The 25,000-nt window shown below is 35.0% G+C and overlaps 3 protein-coding genes across 3 annotated transcripts in view; 1 reads left to right on the forward strand and 2 right to left on the reverse strand.

Annotated features, from left to right (window-relative positions):
- HELRODRAFT_183810 (hypothetical protein) overlaps nt 1–699 on the forward strand; it is a gene marked incomplete at both ends in the record, with an annotated part of 10,395 nt that extends 9,696 nt beyond the window's left edge. The window contains 2 exons of the mRNA XM_009013828.1: nt 1–359; nt 412–699. The exon at nt 1–359 is cut by the window's left edge and continues 227 nt beyond it. Of these exons, the coding sequence (XP_009012076.1) occupies nt 1–359; nt 412–699 (647 nt within the window). The remainder of the gene's footprint in view (nt 360–411) is intronic.
- Nucleotides 700–6,671: 5,972 nt separating this feature from the next.
- Nucleotides 6,672–11,509, reverse strand: HELRODRAFT_186284 (hypothetical protein). The gene is made up of 15 exons (XM_009013829.1): nt 11,423–11,509; nt 11,036–11,099; nt 10,674–10,779; nt 10,319–10,459; nt 10,092–10,221; nt 9,518–9,582; nt 9,119–9,247; nt 8,807–8,920; nt 8,577–8,679; nt 8,254–8,438; nt 7,797–7,961; nt 7,495–7,652; nt 7,224–7,298; nt 7,090–7,129; nt 6,672–6,933 (listed from the first exon to the last, which is right to left on the reverse strand). The coding sequence occupies exons 2-15, from the start codon at nt 11,083–11,085 to the stop codon at nt 6,898–6,900; spliced, it is 1,497 nt and encodes a 498-aa protein (XP_009012077.1). The 5' UTR covers nt 11,086–11,099; nt 11,423–11,509; the 3' UTR covers nt 6,672–6,897.
- Nucleotides 11,510–12,544: 1,035 nt separating this feature from the next.
- On the reverse strand, nt 12,545–24,325 carry HELRODRAFT_92025 (hypothetical protein; the record flags this gene model as incomplete). The annotated part of the gene is made up of 32 exons (XM_009013830.1): nt 12,545–12,757; nt 12,926–12,985; nt 13,273–13,345; nt 13,627–13,838; nt 14,181–14,393; nt 14,612–14,691; nt 14,954–15,080; nt 15,270–15,452; nt 15,749–15,877; nt 16,072–16,215; nt 16,373–16,505; nt 16,626–16,721; nt 16,844–16,950; nt 17,179–17,262; nt 17,541–17,721; nt 17,832–17,973; nt 18,190–18,406; nt 18,516–18,684; nt 19,953–20,074; nt 20,243–20,360; nt 20,496–20,623; nt 20,829–20,999; nt 21,147–21,257; nt 21,438–21,530; nt 21,648–21,802; nt 22,088–22,200; nt 22,365–22,453; nt 22,855–23,033; nt 23,208–23,353; nt 23,450–23,580; nt 23,786–24,007; nt 24,179–24,325. 32 exons carry the CDS (start codon nt 24,323–24,325, stop codon nt 12,545–12,547), a joined length of 4,488 nt encoding a protein of 1,495 aa, XP_009012078.1.
- Nucleotides 24,326–25,000: the final 675 nt, after the last annotated feature.

The raw sequence follows: 25,000 nt of genomic DNA on the forward strand, positions 1-25,000 counted from the left end.
TTCTTTTCCGAATTTTTAATCTCGGTTCGGTGTTTTTGTCGGTTTTTTGTCTGTTTTTTACCGGTAGTCTCGGCGGTGCGAGTTGTTTCAGTTCTGGTCGGTTTCAAAGTTCCTTGCCTAGTTTCGCCCGAAGGTCGTCTGCCTACTGTTGTGAAATTTCACTCGGACGACGAGTCTTCGTGAAGTTGATTTGTTTGGTTATGTTGCGTTTGAACACCGTCAGGCGAAAAATAATTTCGTATTATTCGACCGATTTACCGACGGTTATTCAACGGTTTTTTGCGGATATTAGAGAAGAAATGGCGATGACGGAGGAGGGAGGAGCGTGTGGAGATGCGCCAACAAATGTATCGTCGTCGGTATATTCGACCGAGTTGTACCGAAAAAATCGAAATAAAATATTCATAAAAGTATTTTGTCACTACCGAAGTTTTGATGTCGGATATTATTTTTGCTGTTCCTATTGCTGTCGTCATCAAAAGATACAACAACAACATCATCAACAACAACAACAACGTCAACAACAACAACAACATCAACAACAACAACAACATCTTAATCATCGACAACAACAACTTCAACAACAATATCCCCAACAACGTCAACAGCAACACCAACATCAACAACTACTGCTACTGCTGCTTCAGAACCATTTCATCTCAGCGCGAATTTCTTCGACTAATAAAAAATCAATGTTAATTATTATCATAATTAAATCAACTTTGATAACAACAACAACAACTACATCAACAACAACAACAACAACAATAATAATAACGAAAGTGATAACATCCAGAGGCTTCAACCGACACCGAACTTGCTCAAAAAGTCATCACAGACGTCGTAATAATAATAATAATAATAATAATTATATTAATAATAATCATAAGAATAATTATTATTATTGTTATTATTATCATTATTATTGTTATTATTTTGAGGCTGGTGATGGCAGTTACAACAAAAACAATAATAATAATAATAATAATAATAATAATAATAATAATAATAATAATAATAATAATAATAATAATAATAAGGATAATAATGACGAGGTAGATACTATAGCCCATGGCTATGCTGATGATTGCAAGGATGGTGATGACGTAACTGTTGAGTATGACGTCACTGATGATGGTGATTAATGGTGATGGTTGTGGTGGTGGTTATGGTGGTGATGATGATGAAGACGACGAAGAAAACAGGAAGAAGCAATTTCTTCACGGGAAACCTTCTGCCACATTTCACACTTGCAAATTCTCCTAAGTGTCTGTTTCTGTAAACAACAACAACGACAATGACGTCATCATCAACAACAACAACGACGTAATCATTATCAACAACAACAACAACAACGATGATGACGTCATCAACAACAGCATTGATGTCACGAGAGCAAAATCGTCAAAATCAGCACTGTCAAAATTTTTAACAGCTAATTATCCACAACAACAACAACGACGACAACATCATCATCATCACTCTCATAAACATCATCATCATCATAAACATCATCATCATCATCACCACCATCATTATCACCATCAGCAACAACAACAACCAAAGAACTTTTAAACGAGTGATTCATGCGAATGTTGTCAAATCAAATATTAGCCACGTTATCACATACATCTAATCACCGTTATTATTATTTATTATAATTATAATAATAATAATAATTATTATTATTATTATTATTATTATTATTATTATTATTATTATTATTATATGGTCATCTCCATTCGTTGGAAACTTTTTTCCTTCAAAAATTGAGCGTATTGGAAAATTTTTGTTTGGCCAAGATAAGGAAGACTTCAGAGGAATAATAATAATAATAATAATAATAATAATAATAACAATAAAATAATAATAAAGAGAGAGAGAGAGAGAAAGTTTGATAAGTGGAATGAGGAGTATTAAAGGAGTGACAAGAAGAGATCGAGAAAAAAGAGAGAGTGAGAAATAAAAGGAATAAGAAAGAAATTGAGAGAACAAGAGAGAGACGAAAAAGCGATGAAAGAATGAAAAAATTATTGCTGTAGTTAATGTTATGAAAGAATAATTTCGAAACAAGCCCGAATAACTGATAGAACTAGAAGTATTATCGCCACCGAGCAAGCAAGTAAATGTGAAAAATGAATGAATGTGATGCGACTGCTGTAGCTGTGGTTGTTGTCGCTACTGCAGCTGTTGCTGCTGCTGGCTGATGACGACGACGATGATGATGAGAAAATACACAGCCCATTATCAATAACCACTTAACTGTAGAAATTTGTCGAAACTGAATAAACACCATCGATTAACATGCACACTTGCATATGCACACACACACACGCATACACACACACACGCATACACACACACACACGCGCGCGTATATACTTATATGTCATTAATACTTTAATGAACTTCATCCGTACAATCCTCTCTCGCTTACTTTTTACTCTTTCATTTTCTTTCTTTTTAAATTTTTAAATTTTTTGGGGGTTTTATTCTCACACAACCACGTTTTCTCCATCTCTCTCTCTCTCTCTCTCTTTCTGTCTATTTGTCTCTCTCTCTCTCTCTCTTTCTTTCTCTCTCTCTCTTTCTTTCTAGGTCAGGTTACTTTCTAGGTCAGGTTCAATTCTCACAACACCACATGTATTCTTCCTATTTCTTTTGCTTTCTTTCTGCAGTTTTTCATTTCATCAGGTTCACAAAGTTTAAATAATTTTTAAATCTCTCTCTCTCTCTCTCTCTTTCTCTCTCTCTTCTCCCTCTCTCTCCTTTCTATCTCTCTCCGTCAAACCCATCTCTACCGACCGACCGACCGACCCAGACTACCAAAATGTCACCATCCCAAACATCGTTCTCTACTTACTGCTCTATTCAACAAGTCCTATCTACGTAATCATCCACTTCATAATTTTTAATATTGTTGTTGCTATTGTAGCTAATACAAAAAAGACATTATCGTCATCGTTATTATAAGTGTGACGACAACAACATCAACACATCCAACAACAAAAACAACAACCATTACAACCGCGAAAATAACAACAAAAACCGCATCATCATCAACAACAACATTAACATCAGCAGCAACAAAAACAACGAAATTTACATGAGAAAGCACGTTCAGCCATTTAAGTCATCGTAAATCGTAAGCAACGATTAATAACAACAACATCATCAACAACGACAATAACAATAGTATTACTACCGTCACTACTACTACAACTACTGTTGCTGCTACGACTACTGTTGTTGTTGTCGCGAGTACAGTTGCCTCTAAAGCTACTACTATTAATACTTGAAAAATAATTATAAGGATGATAATAGAAATGAAAGGTAATAATATAAATGCTAACAAGTCGCATCTTTTTGCTTTTCTCGGCGGATCTTAAAATTGAAAGTAAAACTCTGTAAACAAATTTGTTTTTTATAAACAACAACATCAACAACAACATCAATGGCAACAACATCAACCACAACAACAACAGCAGCAGTAGCAGCAAAAACATCAACAACAATCTTTCTTACTTAACGGCTAATTTTTCATTCAAATTTTAAAAGAAAACAACACTTGGAAAGAAATTTCTTTCATACAGACTTGCATACACAGACACATCACATACACACACACACACGTGCACGCACGCACATACACATATGAATATGAATACATCTATACATGCACAGACACATACTAACTTACATACATACCTACATTACATACCTACATGCATACATACATGCGCACATACATGCATACATACATGCGCACATACATGCATAAACACATGCGCACATACATACAAACAAACATACATACATACAAACAAACAAACAAACATACAAACATGCTTACATACAAACTCTGTAACATTGAGGTATGAGTCTATAGATCCCAAATTAATTGACCTACTGAACCATTTCAATTGCGGGTCAAAGGTCACGTTTTTAATAATAACAACAACAACAACAATAATAATAAATAATAATAACATGTTATTATTATTATTATTATCTTGTTATGTTGAATGTCGTCGTCGCTCTATACAAGTATTTTTTTCAATTTCAGTCATTCATTCGTTTAATCAACCGTTCGTTCTTTCATTTACCATTCATTCATTTTTTCGTTCAATCACTCGTTCATTCATTCATTCATTCATTTATTCACTCACTCATTCAGTCAGTCAGTCATTTTCTTGAATACGGTCGTGAGATTTATCATCTAATTTGAAAAATGTTCTCGTTCAGGAAAATTATTATTTGTATGTACGTGCGTGTGTGTGTGTGTTTGTGTTTGTATGTGTGTGTGTGTGTGTGTGTGTGTATGTATACACAAACAAACTTACACGCACACACGCACACACGCACACACACAAACGAAATCACATCATCATCATCATTCTCATCCATATTATTAGCACAATTATTACCACAGACTTCTTCTTCTTCATCATCATCACTATCGTCGTCGTCGTCATCATTATCATAATTCAAGATCGCTTACATATGGAGATAAATCTGATATCATATTCACATATATCAGACAAACAGACAGACACACACAGACACACACACACACACACATAATTATATATATATCCTATATATTCATTTCAATAATCACGGCGCTTTTTATTGTATGTAATAATAATTATCTGTTTCATAATTTCATACTTAATTATAATTAATTGTTAACAATTATAGAACAAATAATAATAATTATAATTATTAATACAATTTCAGTTTAATGTTTCATAATTCTTTTTACCCAACTCTAATTAACACAAGAACTCATCGCTTTTGCATAATTTGTTATAAAATTTATTATAACCATAATTATGATGATTATTATTGTTATTCTTTAATTATTTTCATCGTTTATAATTATTACGTCATGATGACGTCAATGAACTTTGTAAATAATTTTCGCTACGCCGTTTTACTTACTTATAATACCTTGATTTATCATTCATATTAACATTTTGGATTGACACACACACACACGCACACGCACACAAACGTAACTATGTACATAACAACAATTATAGTTATAATTAAATATAATTAATAAATAAATAATTTTATTTATACTCTGGAGATTGTAGATATATATATATATATATATATATAAACTTATGAAAATTATTTTTTGTGTGATTATAATTTGTTTATTGATTAACTTGATTATTATTATTATTATTATTATTATTGATATTTATTATTAATATTCATTTAACCATTATTCATATTATTTATTATTAATAATTATTTATATTATCATTTGTATACATTATTAAATGATATTACCTAAACTGCATGCTGGCTTTTTAAATTATTTTTCCTATGGATGTGTGTGCGTGTGTGTGGTGTGCGTGAGTGTGTGCGTGTTTCCAAAATGACAATTGGTACACACACACACCAAAAAAAAAATTTCATTAATTTTTTTAAACTTTTTTTCACGAGTTTTTTGAAGGAAAACAAAAAAGCTAAGTAACTTAATTTACTTTCTTCATCATCGACATCATCATCATCATCACCATCATCAATTTTACCATTCTTGCTTCTCTTCACTTAATAATAAATAATATCGTTCGTTTTTTATTCAATCACTCGTTTATTCATTCATTCATTCATTCATTCATTCATTCATTCATTCATTCATTCATTCATTCATCCATTCGACTTTTATTGTCTTCTGATCTACATAACAATATAACATTTTTTATTCTCATATATATATATATATATATATATATATATATATATATATATATATATATATATATATATATATATATATGCAACTGTTGATGAAAATTACAGCATGTTCTCCGTTATGTAGATTGATGTTTTTTTTTTCGATAGATGGTAAATCATTGTCAAGTTTCTTGATTTCAAAACCAAAATTCTCATTTTTTTTTAAGCATGGTAGAGCATAAAAGCTTTTTTCGGTAGTCCTATACCATCTTCGCTGTTCGAATGGCCAGATGCTCATGTATGCATATACTGTGTCTTCACAATGTTAATTCTTTGATTCCTCTGTTTCTAAAATTATTAGTGGGAAAGGATTCCAATTGCCAGTTGTTGAATATTCATTATTGGATGTCTTTATTCTTTGAGTATTGATTCGTCTAGTCGTAAATTGTAATGATTGTTATTGTAATGTAAGATTTCAGCATTACTGTCCCAGATTTGTCTTGTAATTTTAGTTTTGTGTTTCTCTTTCTTGTGATTCTTTATAGCGCCAGTTTGTACGTGCATCGTGAGTCTTCTCGATAGCTTGGTCGTCGTCGTACAAATATATCCGGAATTAAAGTACCCAAACTCACCAATATTACAGTTGAACAAATATATTAGATGGCTACGACCCATTATCGTCCATTCTGGCCAACTGGTGCAATTGTTTTTCATCACAAGAGATGACGTTCTTTGGTCGGAGTAGTATATTAGCAGATTAATACTATCACTCTCGTTGGTTGCTTGGACGTTACATCTTTTCCGCCGGAAAAATTAAACATGAAGTTAATTAGCACGGAACATGCTGTGATTTTCATCAATAATTGCATCTCTGACAGTCTTAATCATACATACATATATATATATATTTATATATATATTTATACGTATGTGTAATTTTTTTAATATTGCTCAAAAATAAATGCGTTTTTTGATTTAATAAAAATAATAATATGTAATAAAATAATGTTGATAATAATAATTTCTTGCGCTATATAAATTCTAGTGAACGAATGAATGAATGCACTGATTGATTGAGTGAGTGAACAACAACAAAATCCTCGCCAAAAAATTTTATGAAAGTTCAAAACTCAAACGAAAGATAACCAAACAAGTAAATAGTCAAAGCAAAACAGTAAATTTTTAACTATAATAGGTTCCATTTTATTCAGCTGATGGCTGACCGAGCTTCACAAAAACCTGAAGAGGAAAATAGACGGAGAAAATTTATAACCTAAATCCGTACAAAAACTATTCGTAATTATTATTATTATTATTATTATTAAATAAATATATTCTCATTTATTAATAAATATATAATTTGGCAAATTTAAACGTTTAAATTTTCCTTCTTACTGTCTTCGTCTCTAGAAATTGGTCCAGACCATTGATTCCACTGGGTTAACAAAATATAATAATTGTAATAATTAATAATAAATAATATTAATAATTATTATAATAATAATTTATATTAATAATAATAATCTAACAATTCTCTGCCCTGTCCAGACATTTTGTAGCCACCAAAAGGCGCCTGAGCCTTGAATTCGTTATAGCAGTTCACCCTGTTTTAATATTATTATTTATTATCACACCATGTTTACTAGCCATTCATTCATTCGCCACACACACACACACACACACACACACACACACACACACACACACACACACACACACACACACACACACACACACACACACACCAGGCACACAAACACAGTCACAAACACACACACAGTCACAAACACACACACATACCAAACAGTGCCGGCTTCCAGTGAATTGGAAACGGAGATGGCCGTGTTGATGTCCTTAGTGAAGACTGCGGCCGCCAGACCATAGTGAGTGTCGTTCGCCAACTCAACTACCTCGTCTAGGGTCTTGAATTTCAGGATGGACTGGACCGGTCCGAAGATCTATGGATGGATTGATCGACCGAATAAATAAATACATGGATGAATAAATGAATGAATGAATGAATAAGTGAATGAACGAACGAACGAATAAATGAATGAACGAATGAATGAATGAATGGTGGATTGATGAATAAAAGAACGAACTTCTTCCTTGGCAATCCTCATGCTATTCTTGACATCAGCAAACACAGTGGGCCTTATGAAGAACCCTTTGTCGCCGATCCTCTCCCCACCGCACAGCAACTTGGCTCCCTCACGCTTGCCCGATTCGATAAGCTCCAGGATCTTCTGCATCTGCTCACCGTCGATCTGTTTCGTTTCGTTTTGTGGAATTGTAAGTAGTGGGTGGTGCATAGGAAAAGTAGAGAGTGGAATGAAAATTTTATGTTGTTTTCAAAGGAAAGAAAGAAAGAAAGAAATATGGTTAAAAAATGGTTAAAGATCAAAGAAGATAGGAAAAGAAATAGAGAGAGAGAGAGAGAGAGAGAGAGAGAGAGAGAGAGAGAGAGAGAGAGAGAGAGAGAGAGAGATAAAAAAAGAGAGAGAAAGATATAAACAAAGATAAATGAAAAAGGGGAGAGAAAAAGTGAAAAGATGCAACCTGCGGCCCATTCTCGTTGCTGGCGTTGAAGGGATCTCCGACGGATTTCTTGCTGGCGAGTTCCACACTCTTCTTGAGGAACTCGTCGTAGATGGCTTCATGCACGTAGGTCCTGGACCCGGCACAGCAGACCTGCCCCATGTTGTACATCACCGCGTCGTGCGACTTCCGCACGGCGTAGTCCACTAATTGTTAAGAAAGGTTTTTGTATGTGGTTTGTATGTGGGTGGGTTTTGAGGAGTTTTTGGATGTGTGCGTGTGGCTTGTGTGTGTGTGTGTGTGTGTGTGTTCTATAAAAAATTATAAAAAGCCAGGTGGCTTACAATCGGCGTCAGGGAATATGATGTTGGGGCTCTTACCCCCTAACTCTAATGTGACCCTCTTCAAATTCGAGGTGGCTGCCCCTTGTAAGATCAACTGCCCCACCTGTGTGTGTGTACGTGTGTGTGTGTGGTGTGCGTGTGTGTTTGCGACGTATCGTCGATCATTCATCATCATCACCATCATCATTCATCTTCCTCATCATCGCCATCACCACCGTCATCGTCATAACCTCAGTAGACCCGGTAAAGGTGATCTTGTTGACGTCTTTATGGTTGACTAGGGCAGCCCCCGCTGTTGGCCCGTAGCCCGGCAAGATCCCCACAACCCCCGCTGGAAACCCCGCCTGTATGTTATACGTGTGTGAATGTGTACGTATGTGTCTGTGCGTGTGTGTGTGTGAAACTGTGTGTATGCTTGACTATGTACACAAGTGTAAATATGTGGAGTGCACTAAAACCTCAACAACAAAACCGTACATCAAAAGAGCAGCAAGCAGCAGAACAACATCACCGCCAGACAACCACAACAACAACCACGTGACCTCCTTGATCAGGTGACCCAGATAAACAGCTGTCAGTGGCGTTTGCTCAGCTGGCTTCAGGATGACCACGCAACCAGCAGCCACTGCTGGGGCGATTTTGCAGATAGCCAAGTGGATTGGGAAATTCCACTGCAATTTTTAAAAGTTCAACAATTTTTTCAATACTATTATCACATAATTATTTATGTATTGGTAGAGCAGAGGCAGTGCTCGAGTTTGAATGCAAGGAGTTCCCTGCCTATACAATGTCTTGTTGCCTGCTGATTTGATGCATGTGTCGTGCCTACAAGAAGTTTAGGACCAATGACGAATAACATGAAAAGAACAAGCGCTATATAAATGACAGTGAATGAATGAATGAACGAATGAACGAATGAAAGAATGAGTGAATGAAAATACCGGTGAAATGGCGCCAACAATGCCAACAGGCTCCCTTCTAGTGTAGCAAAATAAATCAGAGCCATCTTTAAATAAATTACAGAAAATTATGACTTAATTGTTATTCAATAATTCAGAACAATAATGTAAACTCTTTTATTATTCAGAGAAAACCAGTAAAATCAAAATTAATCAAAATAAACTATGTCAATAAAATGTTAAAATTAGTTAAATATAATTAAAATAATAAAATAATATAAATAGTCATCAACGCTCGTTATCCTGAAATAAGTGCCATGATGATAGCTTGTATAAAAATTGGAAACATTGTTTCTATCGCAGTACAAAGCATAAGATGACGATATTACACTATTGATTAAGTGAATAATAATAATAATGACGACCTTTAAGAAACAAAACAAAACGAATTTTTATTGATCAACGAACATTTCAGTACTGACCAGTAAAATTTTTTAAATTTTGCCTGGTCTGGTCACCAAAACACACACACACACACACGAACACACACTAACACACACACACACACACTAACACACACACTAACACACACACACACACACACACACAAACATACCAAGAGGAATGGTGTCTCCATTAATTTTGTCGGCCAAACCAGCAAAGAACCTACAATGCCCAATGGTACCTTCCAAATCTTCATAATAGGCTTGCAGGAAGGGTTTACCAGTGTCCATTGTCTCCAAAGTCTGTAGTTTTTGTATCAGTAATTGTCACTTATAAAAATTTCACACATACACACACACGCACGCACACGCACACAAACATGTACAGACACAAACTCACAGCCAAAATGGTTCTATCTCTCTCCATAAGATCGGCTAGTTTAAAGAGCAAAGCTCCTCTCTGAGTTGTATCCATTCTTCTCCAAGCTGAATTTCTTTTGAATGCCATCTTTGCTGCAGCTACTGCTTTCTCCACATCCTCCTGAATAAATTATGATAATGTATGAATAAATTATGAATTGATTATGAATGAATTGTGATAAATTATGATAGTGAATTATAGTGAATCACTAAAATAATGAATATGTAAATATAATGAATATAATAACATAATGAATATACATTATGTAATAACTATTCATAATTATAAACACAAATAAATATTATTATAATTATTATAATTATTCAAATTTGACCTTGTCAGCTTCTTGAATGTCAGCTAACTTTTGTTCGTTGCTTGGGTCAATGGTTGGAAAGGTCTTCCCACTGACAGAGTCAACATATTCATTGTTGATGAAGAGCTAGAAAAATGAAAGATTGAAATATTCACTCATTCACTCTCTCATTCATTTATCTATTCATTCCTTCAATCCATCATTCATTTACTTATTCATTCATTATTCATTCATTCACTCATTTAGTTATCAAGCTATCTATTTATAATTTTTTATATTCATTTATTTTTGATAGCTTATGCATTCAATCATTCCTTCATTCATGCATTCATTCATTCATTCACTCTTTCATTTATTTATCTATTCACTGACTCATACTAACTTTAGTGTACTCAACTTTCAGGCCAACAATTGGTTTTGGGACCCCAGCCATTGTCTGATCAACAACTGAAAAGGAGAATATTAAAAAGTTGTTAATTGAATCAAATAAAACAATTAATTATTAAATTAATGAAAAACCAAAACTTAATAAATATGGATGTAAAATGTGAATGCCTTTTTTAAAATAGTACGGCAGGGTAAGGCTGAGTAGTTGAATTTGTCCTTATTTACAACACTTAACTACACAGGCATTCATTTTTCATTTTATCATCGGTTCATTTCATTTTAAGAAGTTTAATAATAATACGACAATGAACAAATAATTAATAAAACTATAGAAAATTAATAAAACTAATAAAATTTTTAAATTGATTTTGAAAAAAACAAACCTTTGCAGTCAAAAACTTGAACGAATGTCTCGAACTTCTTTAAAAAAGAATCCGAAACCGTCAAGCCGATAAACGAGGAGTTAGCTGTGGATTTAACTAAGCAAAGATATAACAATATATATCAAAATATATACATACAAACATACATACAAACATACATACCAACACACATACATACATACAAACAACCAATTACACATACAATATATATAGATATTTATTACATAAGCTATATTCTATACAAATTCATTATTATGAATGATATAGAGATAGAAAGCTTATTATATAAAAGTTTCAGACCATTATATACCTTACGTTATATTATGTTGGTATGAATATTTAACGTTGTATCATGTTGATTTATGGCTATTATTATTATTATTAAAATTATTATACATTATAAAAATGATAAAATAAATAAAAATTGTCACCTTTGAATAGAGCTTAGTTCGTAGAGTGTTCACACAAATTTTTTTATAATCACAGCTGGTTTCATTTGAAAATGTTTTTAAACTCATCATGTACAGAGGAGATGTATATACGCATACAAAAACGCATACATACAAACACACACACACACACACACGCACATAGATTTTTTTAAATTGTTACTACATTTTAAAACTGTTCAAAGGTCGTTGTTTTCTATGGTAGTCATTTTTGAATTCTGTTTTACATAAGTAAACATGTTGGTATGTATTTATGTGTTTGTGTGTGTGTGTGTCTGTGTCGCATGTACGTGTGTAAGAATGCAAATTCATATATTGATATCTCGCAAACACTCCACAATTTTTATTTATAACATTTACAGATCAGAGTTGAATTTATTTATAAAAATAGAAACACACAGAGAGAGAGAGAGAGAGAGAGAGAGAGAGAGAGAGAGAGAGAGAGAGAGAGGAGAGAGAGAGAGAGAAGAGAGAGAGAGAGAGAGAGAGAGACATAAATACAGCACAATGAATAACAACAACAACGATCATAAGTAAAAAATTTCAACATTGTCACCGAGGTTATTTGCAATCCATCGATCAATCAATCATTCATTCATTTTTTCATTTCTTCATTCTTTTATTCATTCACTCACTCACTCATTCATTCCTTCAATCAATCAACCAATTATAATCAATTAATAGGCATATCTTCTTCATAAATTTCTTCACGCTGAACAACATCATCATCATCGTCGTCGTTGTTGTTGCCTTTCTTTAGTATCTTTGGTTCCTTATATTCGATATTCAGCGCACTGTAGATAGAAATAATTAATTTTTTATCCATGTAGAACGTGGGTTCCACGTTTGGCTGTCTCTTCTTCAACTCCTCTATGCAACTATGTGCCTGTATGTTTGTGAGTTTGTATGTTTGTTTGTATGTTTGTATGTATGTTTGTATGTATGTTTGTTTGTATGTATGTTTGTTTGTATGTTTGTTTGTGTGTATGTTTGTTTGTTTGTGTGTGTGCGTGTGTAAGTGTGTTTACTTATGTGTATATATAAGAAATTTAACCTTTTTCCATTTGCCAGTTTTAGCGAAGTAGCCCGTCATATATGCCAAGACGTCACCTACCTGAATGCATGAATGAATAAATGAGCGAATGAATGAATAAATGAATTATTTAAATAATAAATGACTAAATGTGAATGAATTAATAACCTAGTGAATTGTTTATAAACTGAAAAAACAAACGAACGATTGAACATAAATAAATAAATGAACAAATAGATGAACAAACGAACGAATGCATAGACAAATGGATGAATTAATAAATGAACAAACAAACCAATAAATGAATGAATGAATGAACGAACGAACGAATGAATGAATGAACGAACGAACGAATGGGAGAATGAAACCTTAACGTATTCATCACATCTGGGCTCGGACAGCAGGGCCTGGCACACTTGCATGGATTCTTCGCCGCCAACACTGACGAACATTCAATCAAACAATCTTGCTATCCTTATTTCATTAATCAAAAAATAGCAAAAAGAACGAGAGAGAAAAAAAGAAACAGACAGGCAGACAGACCGAGAGAGCGAGAGAGAGAAAGACGGAGAAAAAGACAAGAATGAGGAAATGAAACAATTGAGATAGACACATGCATAGTTAGACAGACAGAACAGATAGACAGGCATACATACATGCATACATACATACATACGTATCTGATAGATGGATTGTTAGATAGATATAAAAGAAAGAAAAACCCAAACCTTTTAGCTTTCACGAATTTGTTAATAATAGTCATCCTCTCTTTCAAACGATTCAACTTAACATCAAGACCAGCTGCACTGGCGTTGAGATCGTTACTGATGCTATCTTCATTCGATGTTGTCGGCTTACACCTGCTCAGGCACTTGTATGCCTCGCTCAGCGCTCCCAACGCCTTCTCATAATCTTTATACTCGTCTATCTCTAACTAGAGTAGCATGACGAAAAGTTCATTTTTTTCTGAGAAATTTTTCAGACAAAGAGAAATTAAATATTCATGTAATACTACTGCTACTGCTACTACACTTACTACTGCTACTACTATGACCACTACTACTACTACTACTACTACTACTACTCTAGTACCACCACTACTACTACTACTACCACTACTACTACTACCACTACTGCAACAACAACAATAATAATTATAATACTTTTAACAATTAGAAGATCAATATTAATAACAACAACTACAACAACAACAACAGTAAGAAACGAAAATTCACTGGCGAAAATCTAGCGAAGTTATGTGGTCCGGGCGACGAACCTGCGCGCACGCTCCGTAGAAGCCGGCCAGGTGCTCCGGCGACCGGCCTCTCGTGTAAAAATTAATTATGTTCTTCATGATCTCAGGATCTTTTTGCCAGTCCAAAGACTGTAAATAGTGGCCCGCCATTATGTAGATCTCTTTTTGGCGGGAAACATTCGCGAAGAAACAAATCCGCTCCGTGTCACCTGATTTCAATAAAGCTTTCATCGCCTGTTCAATGTTTTTATTATTGTTGTTGTTGTAGTTGTTGTGGTTGTTGTTGTTGGTAAGGATAGTAGATTGATAGCAGCAGCGGAAGCAACCACAGCAGCAGCAGCAGAAGCAGCAGTAGCAACCGCAGTAGCCACAGCAGCAGCAATGGTGTTATTAGTAGTAAATAAATCAATGCTTTAGTAATAGAAGCAAATAAAGAAAAAGATGATGAATACTTTAATTTTGTTTCCTGACTGAGTAAACTTCTTCGTAGCTAGGTGGTACTGCCTCTGCTCCATGCAGATATCTCCGATGCCTATCATATCACACATACGTTCGTCTATTACATAGCACGCACGCTCACACATACACACACGCACACACATACACACACGCACACACATAACACGTGAGACGAAATAAAACTTGATTTAGAAAGAAAAATTTCGTTAGAAATAAATGCTGTAGAGTTTACTGAAGTGAAATTTTATGAAAGATACAAGTATACATACATAAATACGCACATACAAACACACACAAACACACACACACTAACACACACACACACATACTCTTACTTTCAAGCATTCTAGAACGTTCCTCAGTGTTAATGTTGGCATCATTCTCAGGCGGGCTCAATTTCTCAACCAAATCCTCATTCATCTGAACGTGTTTCTCTCTACAGATCCTCAAACATTCACCGTACTACAAAGAAAAACATTTATTTTATTTTAGTAAATATTATTACTATTATAATTATAATTATTATTAGTAGTAGCAGCAGTAGCAGCAGTAGTAGCAGCAGTAGTAGCAGCAGTAGTAAAAGATCACTACTCATGCTATTCGACAAGCGTTATTCACACGAATTCAGAGTGAAACATCTAAAATAATTACTTTCTTAGCCGAAGCCAACAAATCGACTGCTCGGTCGAACTGCGAATTGTCGATAAAAAACTCGGCACATCTCTGCAGTAAAAGCGGGTCGGTATTCTCGTCAAAAGATTCAGAGATCGTCTGCAGTGCGCTGAATTGTTTGGCGCCGAATGCCAGCTCCAACGCCTTTGAAGAATAACCGGCCTGTTGGTCGGAAGGATGAATGGATGGATGAATGAACGTGAATGGTAGAATGAATGAATGAATGAATGAATGAATGAATACATCTGTAAATGAATTAATGAATTGTGAATGAATGAAAAAATGTGTGAATATATGAATGAATTAGTACACAAATAAACAATACCACCTTTAACAAAACCATGCAATCATTCATTAATTCACAAATCCGTCTATTTATTCATTCGCCATTCACTCATTCATTCATTCACTCATTCATTCACTCATTCATTCACTCATTCATTCACTCATTCATTCACCTTATGGTAGAGAAGTGTGGCCTTCTCTTCGAAGCCCCTCCTAGCTTCGTAGTACCTTGCAGCCTCCAGCATGTCATCAGTGTTACCCATTATAGCCATGTTCAACAATTTATCGTCGAAACTGTGGTCCTTCGAATGAAAGAATGAACGAACGATTGAATGAATGGATGAACGAACGAACGAACAAATGAATGAATGGGTCAATGAGTGTATCAATGAATGAATGAACAAAAAAACGAATGAACGAAAGAAAAAAACAAAAACAAAGCAAACAGCTATAAGAAGATGGATACAGGCATGATTTAAGAACAGCGCGGACAGACCTTGCAGAGCCTGATAGCATTGCCGAAAGCTTGGGCCCGGTTGTAGTAACTGATGGCCTCTTGCATCTTTCCGGCCCTCTCAAAATGTCTGCCAACCCAGTAGCAAGCCGCCCTGTCCTGGCTCTCAACGCACACTCCAGCTGCCTGAGTGAGAGATCGAACGAAGGAAGGAATGAATGAATGAATGAGTGAGAAAATGAATTGGTAAATATTGAATGAATTAATGAATGAATGAATGAGTGAATGAATGGATGAATGAATGAGTGAACAAACGAAACATCACATAACAGAACCAAAGAACCTTAGTGACGTCATCCATCGCGCAATATAAACGCGCCAGCGATAGATGATCTTTGGATTTCTCGTAAAATTTAATGGCCTCTTCCGTGTTTCCCTTATCTTCGTTATACTGGGCCCACCATCTTAATATTGATCTGCACGAACGAACGAATGAATGAATGAATGAATGAAATAATGAACGAACGAATGAATGAATGAATGAATGAACGAATGAATGAATGAAAGAACGAACGAAAGAATGAATTTCTACCTACTTATCATTAGACTTGTGGACGTAATTCTCAAGTGACTTGATGTCATTCAACCACATGTGCGGAACTTCAAAGCCGTGGTTCTCAGATTTTTCGAAACTTTTTCACAGTAGTTCATTCATTTATTTTCATTCATCCATTCATTCATTCATTCATTCGTTCATTCATTCATTCATTCATTCAAAAACGAAAGACAAAACCACTTCAATTTGAACACTAACTACACAGCAGCCTCCTGAAACTTGCCAGCACCTTCTAGATACTTGGCGTAGTTGTAATTGGTGTTACGTAAGTTAATTCGGTCGTGTGTCTCGGCTACTGATAAAGCCTTTTTGGTGAGAAATTATTATTTGTTTATGTGTGTATTTATTTGTTTATTTATTTTTCATTTATTTATCTACTCATTCACTCATTAGCTCGTTCGTTAATATAACACGGTGGTAAATCGTTCGTTCGTTCACTCATTCATCCATCCATTCATCCATCTACCCCTCAATTAAACATTTATTTATGAATAAATTATTATTTAATTTTGAATTCTAAATTCTGAACGCACCTTATCCCACTGTGACGTCTGTTGGTAGAGTTTATTGAGCAGATCATACCTCTTGCAATTCTTCAACAACCTTTCGGCATCCTCCTACATTATTTGTTGCAGCAGCAGTAGTAGCAGCAGCAGTAGTAGCAGCAGCAGTGGTAGAAGCAGCAGTAGTAGTAGCAGCAGCAGTAGTAGCAGTAGCAGTAGTAGCAGTGGTAGCAGCAGCAGCAGTAGTAGTAGCAGCAGCAGTAGTAGCAGCAGCAGTAGCAGTAACAGCAGTAGTAATGGTAGTTGAAATAGTGGTAGAATCAATCAATCGTTCAATCACTCGCTCAAACAACCAACAAACCAGCCAAGAAATAAAGCGAACTGAGACTAACAATCAGCCCAAGATGGACGGCCAAGCAAGCAATCTGTGCATCGACTTGGGGTTCCTTCTGGACACTTTCCCTCAGTAATTTGGCCGCCCACGGGTTCTTCATGTTGCCCAAACACACCTTCGCCACATCCAGCCTTCGAGTTTTCACGCACATCTTTGCCATGTTCTCCCAAACTACTTCGCTGTCATACCGTAGATTAGTGGATGGACGGACGGATGAATGAATGAATGGGTAGATGGATAGATTGATTGATAAGATGAATAAATGAATGAAAATTATAAACGAATGAACCTCTTAATAAGCTTAATAGCTTTAAAAGCTTCATCCATATCACCGAGCGTTAAATGGAAACTGAAGTTAAGCATGGCATGCCTCGCTTCGCTGACGTTAAGGTCAAGACCAATGAAGTTTCTATGTATGCGTCTGCATGTTGCTGATTCTTTGCTTGGGGGTTGAGCGAAAATAGAGTGATGTTGATGTTGTTGGTGGTGATGATGATGGTTGTTGAATGTTGTTGTTGATGATGGTTTCAACTGCTGTTGTTGCTGTTGTTGTTGTTGTTTGATTGATGGTCGAAATATCTGCAATGGAATGAATCAATCAACCAATCAATCAATCAATCAACCAATCAATCAACCAATCAATCAACCAATCAATGATTGATTGAAGAAAATAAGGATGAGGTGTACTCGTAAAAAAGAAATAACATCAAAAAAAAATATAAATCCCACCTTATTGATCGTGAAATAATAATAGGGAATATTAATGGCGATGAGTTTAGAACAATGTTGATCTCTCGAATAATGGTCCTGAACGAGCACCCCGTGCTCGGAGGTGCAAAACAAGGTGATGACCATGACATCTATCTAAACTCAGATTATATTTACACATTGACAACATTAAGCTAATATGAAATCATTTGAAGAAAATACTAACAATATCATTTCCAGAGGTGATACGATCATCCTCATCAACTTTATCATCATTATCATCACCCTTATTATTATTTTTCTTATTTTTGATCTTTTTCTCTGGGGTCCAGTTATATTTGGCCTCACAGACGAAAGATTTGACGTCATCAACGTCCCAGTGGTGGGATAGGGGAAATCTGCCGGATATGTCCTTCGCTGATTGGCTGCGAGTACTGTGGTGATGACGACGATGATGATGATGATGATAAAGATGATGATGACGATTATGATGACGATTTCTAACAATAGTAACCAAAAAAAGCATGATATCTGATTGTCAGCCAGGCATTAAAGCAATGCAAAATCAATAAAAACAGCCTTCTAACAAACGAAGAATAATAATAATAACATTATTATTATTATATTATTATCATTACTATCATTGTTGCTATTATTTACAGTTTATTTGAAAAAACGAACAAAATACATCATTACGTCTACACTAAGAGAAGAGAACTTCAATTTTCAATCTTAAGTGATTAAAAATCATGTAATCATTAATTGATTAATCTGTCGGTTAATTAACTAGCCAAATAATTAACCGACCGATTAATTAACCGACCAATCAACAAATTCAAAGTTATTAACCGATAGTTGTTAGAATTAACATTAAACAACATACTAGCAAGAATTATTACCACACTTTAATGTTATTTTAAAATCAGGAACCGCAAAAATTCGCATAAATTAGAAAAAAATTACCCACATGACTGGCAATAAAAGAACCATGCATAAATTAGCATAATTACATAATAAGTAGCAGTAATTGGAGTAGTTAGTAATCATAAATTTGCATAAATTTGCATATAGTAACATTCAAACCGTGCAATTTTGTTAGCTAACAACGATGCTATATTTATTTATCTGAACATGCAAATATTGAAAAAAAAGATGCAACATTATTATTTTTAATAATAATAACAGTCATAATAATAATAATTAATAATAATAATATTATAATAATTATTATTATTATATATTCAAAATCCGTATTATTAATAATTCTCGTCATTCAAAACACTAACACTCTTGATTTGGTTCTGAAATAAGTTTGGGGGAAAAAACGAACTATAAAAACGAATTATTATTATTATTATTATTATTGTTTGTAGTAGTAGCAGCAGTTGTAGTAGTAGAAGTAGCAGCAGCAGTAGTAGCGATAGAAACAATATCAGCATTATTAAAATAGTAAGAAAGTCTGAAATTCTAAATTTCAAGACACACACACACATACATATTAACACACACACACACACACACACACACACACACACACACACACACACACACACACATACTAACACACACACACACATACATACTAACACACACACACACAAACGTACATCCTAACACGTACACGCACGTACACGCATACACGCACAAACACATGCACAAAATAAAAATAGAAATGATAAAAAACCTATCTGCCATTTGTGACTGGTCTGTGATTGGGACCTGCTGGTCATCTATGTCGTCCTTCCCAGTTTCAAAGTTGAAGTACTGCACGCTGTTCGTCTCAGTATCCCAAATATGAAGGCACGGATCTGTGACGTCATTTTTCTAAATGGATGGATAGATGGATGGTTTGGTGGGAGAATGAAAGAGCGTTGGTACGGTTAAATAAAAAGACTAAATACGAATGAATGAACGAACGAACGAGCGAACGAACGAATGAACTAACAATAGAATAAAAGAATAAATGAACGAATGAATGAACAAATCTCCTACCTTCATAACGATCAGACTGACTTTACTACCATTATTGTTGCTCTTGGCAGACACGATCGACTTGAACTGGTCGATGATTTCGTTGAACTGCTTAGCTTCAGTGTGTTGTTTAACTTCTCTATTTAGGAATAATTAAAATAATAATAAAAATAATCACCACCATTAAGATCATCATCATCATCATTAGCAGCAACAGCTGTAGTGGTAGCAGCAGTAGTGGTAGTAGTAGATGTTTGATAAGAAGAGGAAGAACCTTCTAGAAAGGTCGAAAACTTTGACGTATCCGGTGTTCGTTGCGACAGTTAAGTAACTCCCACAGACGTCCATGCAGGTCAGCTCGTCGTCAGGATTTGGCAGTGGGAGTAGTTGCTTCACTGTTCCCTATGTGTGTGTGCGTGTGTGTGCGTGCGTGCAATCTACAAAACAAAAAACACATAATCTAAAATCAACAATCAGCATGAAAGAGAGAGAGAAAAAAAAGGGAGAGAAAAAAAGAGAAAGAGAGAGAGAGAAAGAGAGAGAGAGAGAGAGAGAGAGAGAGACAAAGGGAGAAAGAATAAAGAACCAAAATCCTAAAAATAGAAACCTGGAAGTTCCTGACTTGAATCTTGCCCGGCTCCGTAGCGAATAAATTCTGTTGGTGCATGCAGAGGTTGTTTGAGGTGCTATCGAATGCCCCCACCACCTTCAGCATCTTCTCGCTCCCGCTGATGTCATACACCACCACCTTCTTGCCATTCGATACTGCCAAGTTGTCCTGGAGTATTTAGAAAAATTATTTTTAATTATTTTTAAAAGAGAGAGAGTAGAAAAATAGAAAAAAATGATATAAAGATAGATAGATAGTAATAATAATTAAAACTATAATTACAATTAATAATGTTAATATTTATAATTCACTAACACGAGTGCAGCACATCAATCTAATTTGGATGTCCGTTTTCAGGTTGAAATGCGTGTTGCTCTGGTAATCGTCCAGCGATAGTAACATGCTGCCTATTTGAACGACTGCTAGCTACATGGTCGGATGGTTGGATGAATGAATGGATGAATGATTGAATAAATGAATGAATGAGTGAATGAATGAATGAATGAATGAATAAATGAATGAATGAATGAATAAACGAACGAACGAACGAACGAATGAACGAACGAACGAACGAGCGAAAAATGATTGAATGAATGATAGAGTGACCTGTCCAAAACAAGCAGCGGCAGACTCTTGTTCATCCAAGATGTACAAGCTGTCTCTAGTATTGACTGCTAACAAATTTCTACTCGATCCAAACTGGAAATTGAATTAAATTTCACAAAAATAACAGACGACCAATCACGTTAATTATAGTTGCAATTGGGATCATAATTATTATTATAATTATTATTATTAATCATAAAGTTATTGTACCCCTATATCTAGTATAATGCCAGAAACGTTAGAAACATTCTGCAGCAGCCAATCATCTTTTGGCTCCGCCCCCTTTTTTCTGTTCTTGACCAATGGGGTACGAGTATATTTCCACTGTACCACTTTGCCCTGATCCGTACCACACGCCAGAGTTTCTTCATTTTGGCAAAAAAATTAAAAAATTGAAAGAAGGATTTATATTATAGGGAAATTAGGAAGAAAAAAAGAGTTCGGATGTTCACACACCCACACACACACGCACACACCCACACACGCACAACGCGTATACACATTTTTATGTACGAACAATCTAGAATTAGATTTCAGTATTAATTAGTAAATTTGCAGATAAATAAATGCGAGGGCTTGAAAAAAATTACAGAAACCTTTGTTTGAGAAAGATATAGAAGTAACAAGACCCATGTTGTTGCTGCTGCTACTGCTGCTGCTGTTGTTGTTGTTGTTGTTGATGACGTCACCGTCGTCGTTTGCAGCGTTGGCGTCATTTAGATTCAGTACGTAATTCTCATCATTGTCGATATCCCACAGCCTGCTCATTCAATTGCATTTCAATTTAAGTGCAATGGTCGTTGCAGCTGTAACAACAACAACAGCAGCTGTAACAACAACAACAACAACAACAACAACAACGACGACGACGACGACAACAATAATAATAATGAAGATGATGATGATGAGGAGGAGGAGGATGATAACTTGATGTGTCTTTCTCCCGTGCAAGTTGCGAGCAATCCTCTCCCGGCCCAAACCATGTCTGTCGTCTTCGTCTGCCCACTTATTTTAACCTGAAAATAATTATGATAAAACGGCAATAATTAAATGATAATCTGATGGCCTAATTGTCAAGGTTTCTGGCGCTAATAACGCAGTAGCCGCGTTTGAATACAATGAAAAACAATTCATTCCCGGCGGCTGTCTCATGCAATGTGAGTGATTTGTTGAGTGTGTCTGTGTGTGTGTGTTTGTGTGTGCGTCTCTGTTTGTGTGTGTGTATTGTGTGTGTGTGTGTGTGTCTCTATTTGTGTGTGTATTGTGTGTGTGTGTATTGTGTGTGTGTGTATTGTGTGTGTGTATTGTGTGTGTGTGTGTGTGTTTGTGTGTGTGTGCGATGATAGCTCTGAGAAAAAGTTAAAGAGATAGTGGTGAATTGATGACGAAACAATAATGACGTAATTGTAAGGCCTACGCTCATGATGTTGGTAGCATCCCTGCTTTCTGGATCGACACTGGAGAGAGTGACCATCATGTCGGAAGATAACGTTACCAGGATGTTCTTCTCGTCGTAAAACAATAATTTTTTAATCTGACCCTGAACTTTGAACTTTTCAACCACTGATGGCTGGTAGTCGATGTAGTGGACTCTTCCTGTAAATGTGAGTGTGTGTGAGTGTGGTGAGAGAGAGAGAGAGAGAGAGAGAGAGGGAGAGAGAGAGAAAGAGAATTAATTTGGGTAGCGAACGTGTGTGATTATGTTCACCACGGTAAAATTATATTACGATCGGCATAATTTTGAGCATAATTTAATGTAATTATTCTTACCATCAGAACCCCCGATAAAAAAGGTCAACCCCTCCTGCCAACTTAACGCACTGTTCCCTAATTTGGATGGAGGTTTCTTCCAGGTGAACATGTCGAGAGCTGACTGATCGCCACTGACGGCCAACTTCGCCAGGTTATGAAGATCTCTGTGCAAATGAATGTTAGTGCTGTTGGTGTCTATTGCTGGTGGGCAGAATCAAATCAGACGAGTTCAAATCAAATGATTTTAAAAGCCCTCGTACAAGTTAGGATCTTGAGCTGGCGGTTGGATGGGGACGAGATGCGTCGGCTGGTCGTTTAGTGAATGCTGCATCAGAGTGGTGCTGCTTAGTCTACCTTTGCCATCTACTTTCCATATTATCAATAATCCCTCCTATAAGTATCGCAATAATCGCGAATAATTATTGAATGAATTTGAACATGTAAAAAGTGTTTTGTACAGTTTTCGAATGATTTCTAAATAATTTTTAATAAATTTTAGACAATTCTGAACTATTTTGGAATGATATAGAAATAATTTTAAATAATTAATTTATTTTAACTTGATTTTATTTTAAAATTTAGAAAAAAATATTAACAGCATCCCCAGTGAGGAGCTGGGATCCACCAGTCGACCAGTGCATGACACAGATTGAGGACTGGTGAGTTTTTGCCGATTCACTAATTTCGTTGTCGTTTATGTTCTGCGTGGTTATTTCCCCAGTGCTCCAACCGACTGCCAAAACTTTTTTGCTCGGGTGCCAGGCTAAACATGTAGCTGGCATGGTTTTACGCTGCACCGAATTCTGTAATCTCTCGCCCTGGTTGTGATAAGAAGAAGAACCGGCCAATCAGTTATGTTATAAACCAATCAATCAATCAACAACCAATCATGATCAATCAACCAATCAATTAACAACCAATCAATCAACAACCAACCAACGAATCAATCAATCAGTTATCAAATCAACTTATAAATCGACCAATCTAACCTCTTCTTGAAAGACGGCCACAACTTGACCCTGAACAGGGCTGTAGCTAGTGACGGCCAATAATTTAAACGTGCCATGCCAAGCAAAATCAACAAACTTCTCGTCACTGGAATGCGATTGAATTTGATTATCGAAAAACACTGTCATCGCCGTTCTATTTTTTTATTAATCGCTTGATCGAGTTTTAGGTTCCGGTTTTACAAATCGATTTTTATTAATTTAGAATTTAAGAAATAACTCTTTTTTTATAGAAATTATAAACCTATACTATAGATTTATAACTTTTATTATATGCTATAAGACATAAGTCCCTGCTGTACATATACAAATATTTAGAATTAGAAAAGAATAGATAGACAAATATTGAAATATAGTACACATATGTTTAAATAATTTATTCTGAAAAATGTATTTAAATATTGAAACAATTAATTAATTATTTATTTATTTAATTAACAAGATATTTGCGAAATGAATGACGAATAAAATAGAATAAATGACATTTATTTGTTATTTTATTGACAATAATTTGAGTCTATAGCAACGTAGATTGTCAACTAAAAGTGAATCGAAGTAAAAAAAGTGTGGAAGACTGCGGGTTTTGTGTTTGTTTGTAGAATATGTGTGTTTATGTATATATATATATATATATATATATATATATATATATATATATATATATATACATCAAAGTTCAATTTTACAACACCAAAATTAATTTTTACAACGTCAAAGTTCATCTTGACAAAGTCAATATTTCCCTATATATACAGCGAGGAGCACTGATGATGATTCATTCGGAATCGAAATATGGCCTTATTT

This window comes from Helobdella robusta, assembly GCF_000326865.2.
Source record: "Helobdella robusta unplaced genomic scaffold HELROscaffold_120, whole genome shotgun sequence".
Classification (NCBI taxonomy): domain Eukaryota; kingdom Metazoa; phylum Annelida; class Clitellata; order Rhynchobdellida; family Glossiphoniidae; genus Helobdella; species Helobdella robusta.

Bases quoted from the DNA above. Each gene is read 5' to 3' on its own strand.
- HELRODRAFT_186284 (XM_009013829.1), bottom strand. From the start codon at position 11,085: ATGGCTGGGGTCCCAAAACCAATTGTTGGCCTGAAAGTTGAGTACACT. The intron at 10,460-10,673 runs GTCAAATTTGAA...TAATTTATTCAG, and splicing joins ACATTCAAGAAGCTGACAAG to GAGGATGTGGAGAAAGCAGT. The intron at 8,439-8,576 runs GTAAGCCACCTG...CTTAACAATTAG, and splicing joins CATATTCCCTGACGCCGATT to TGGACTACGCCGTGCGGAAG.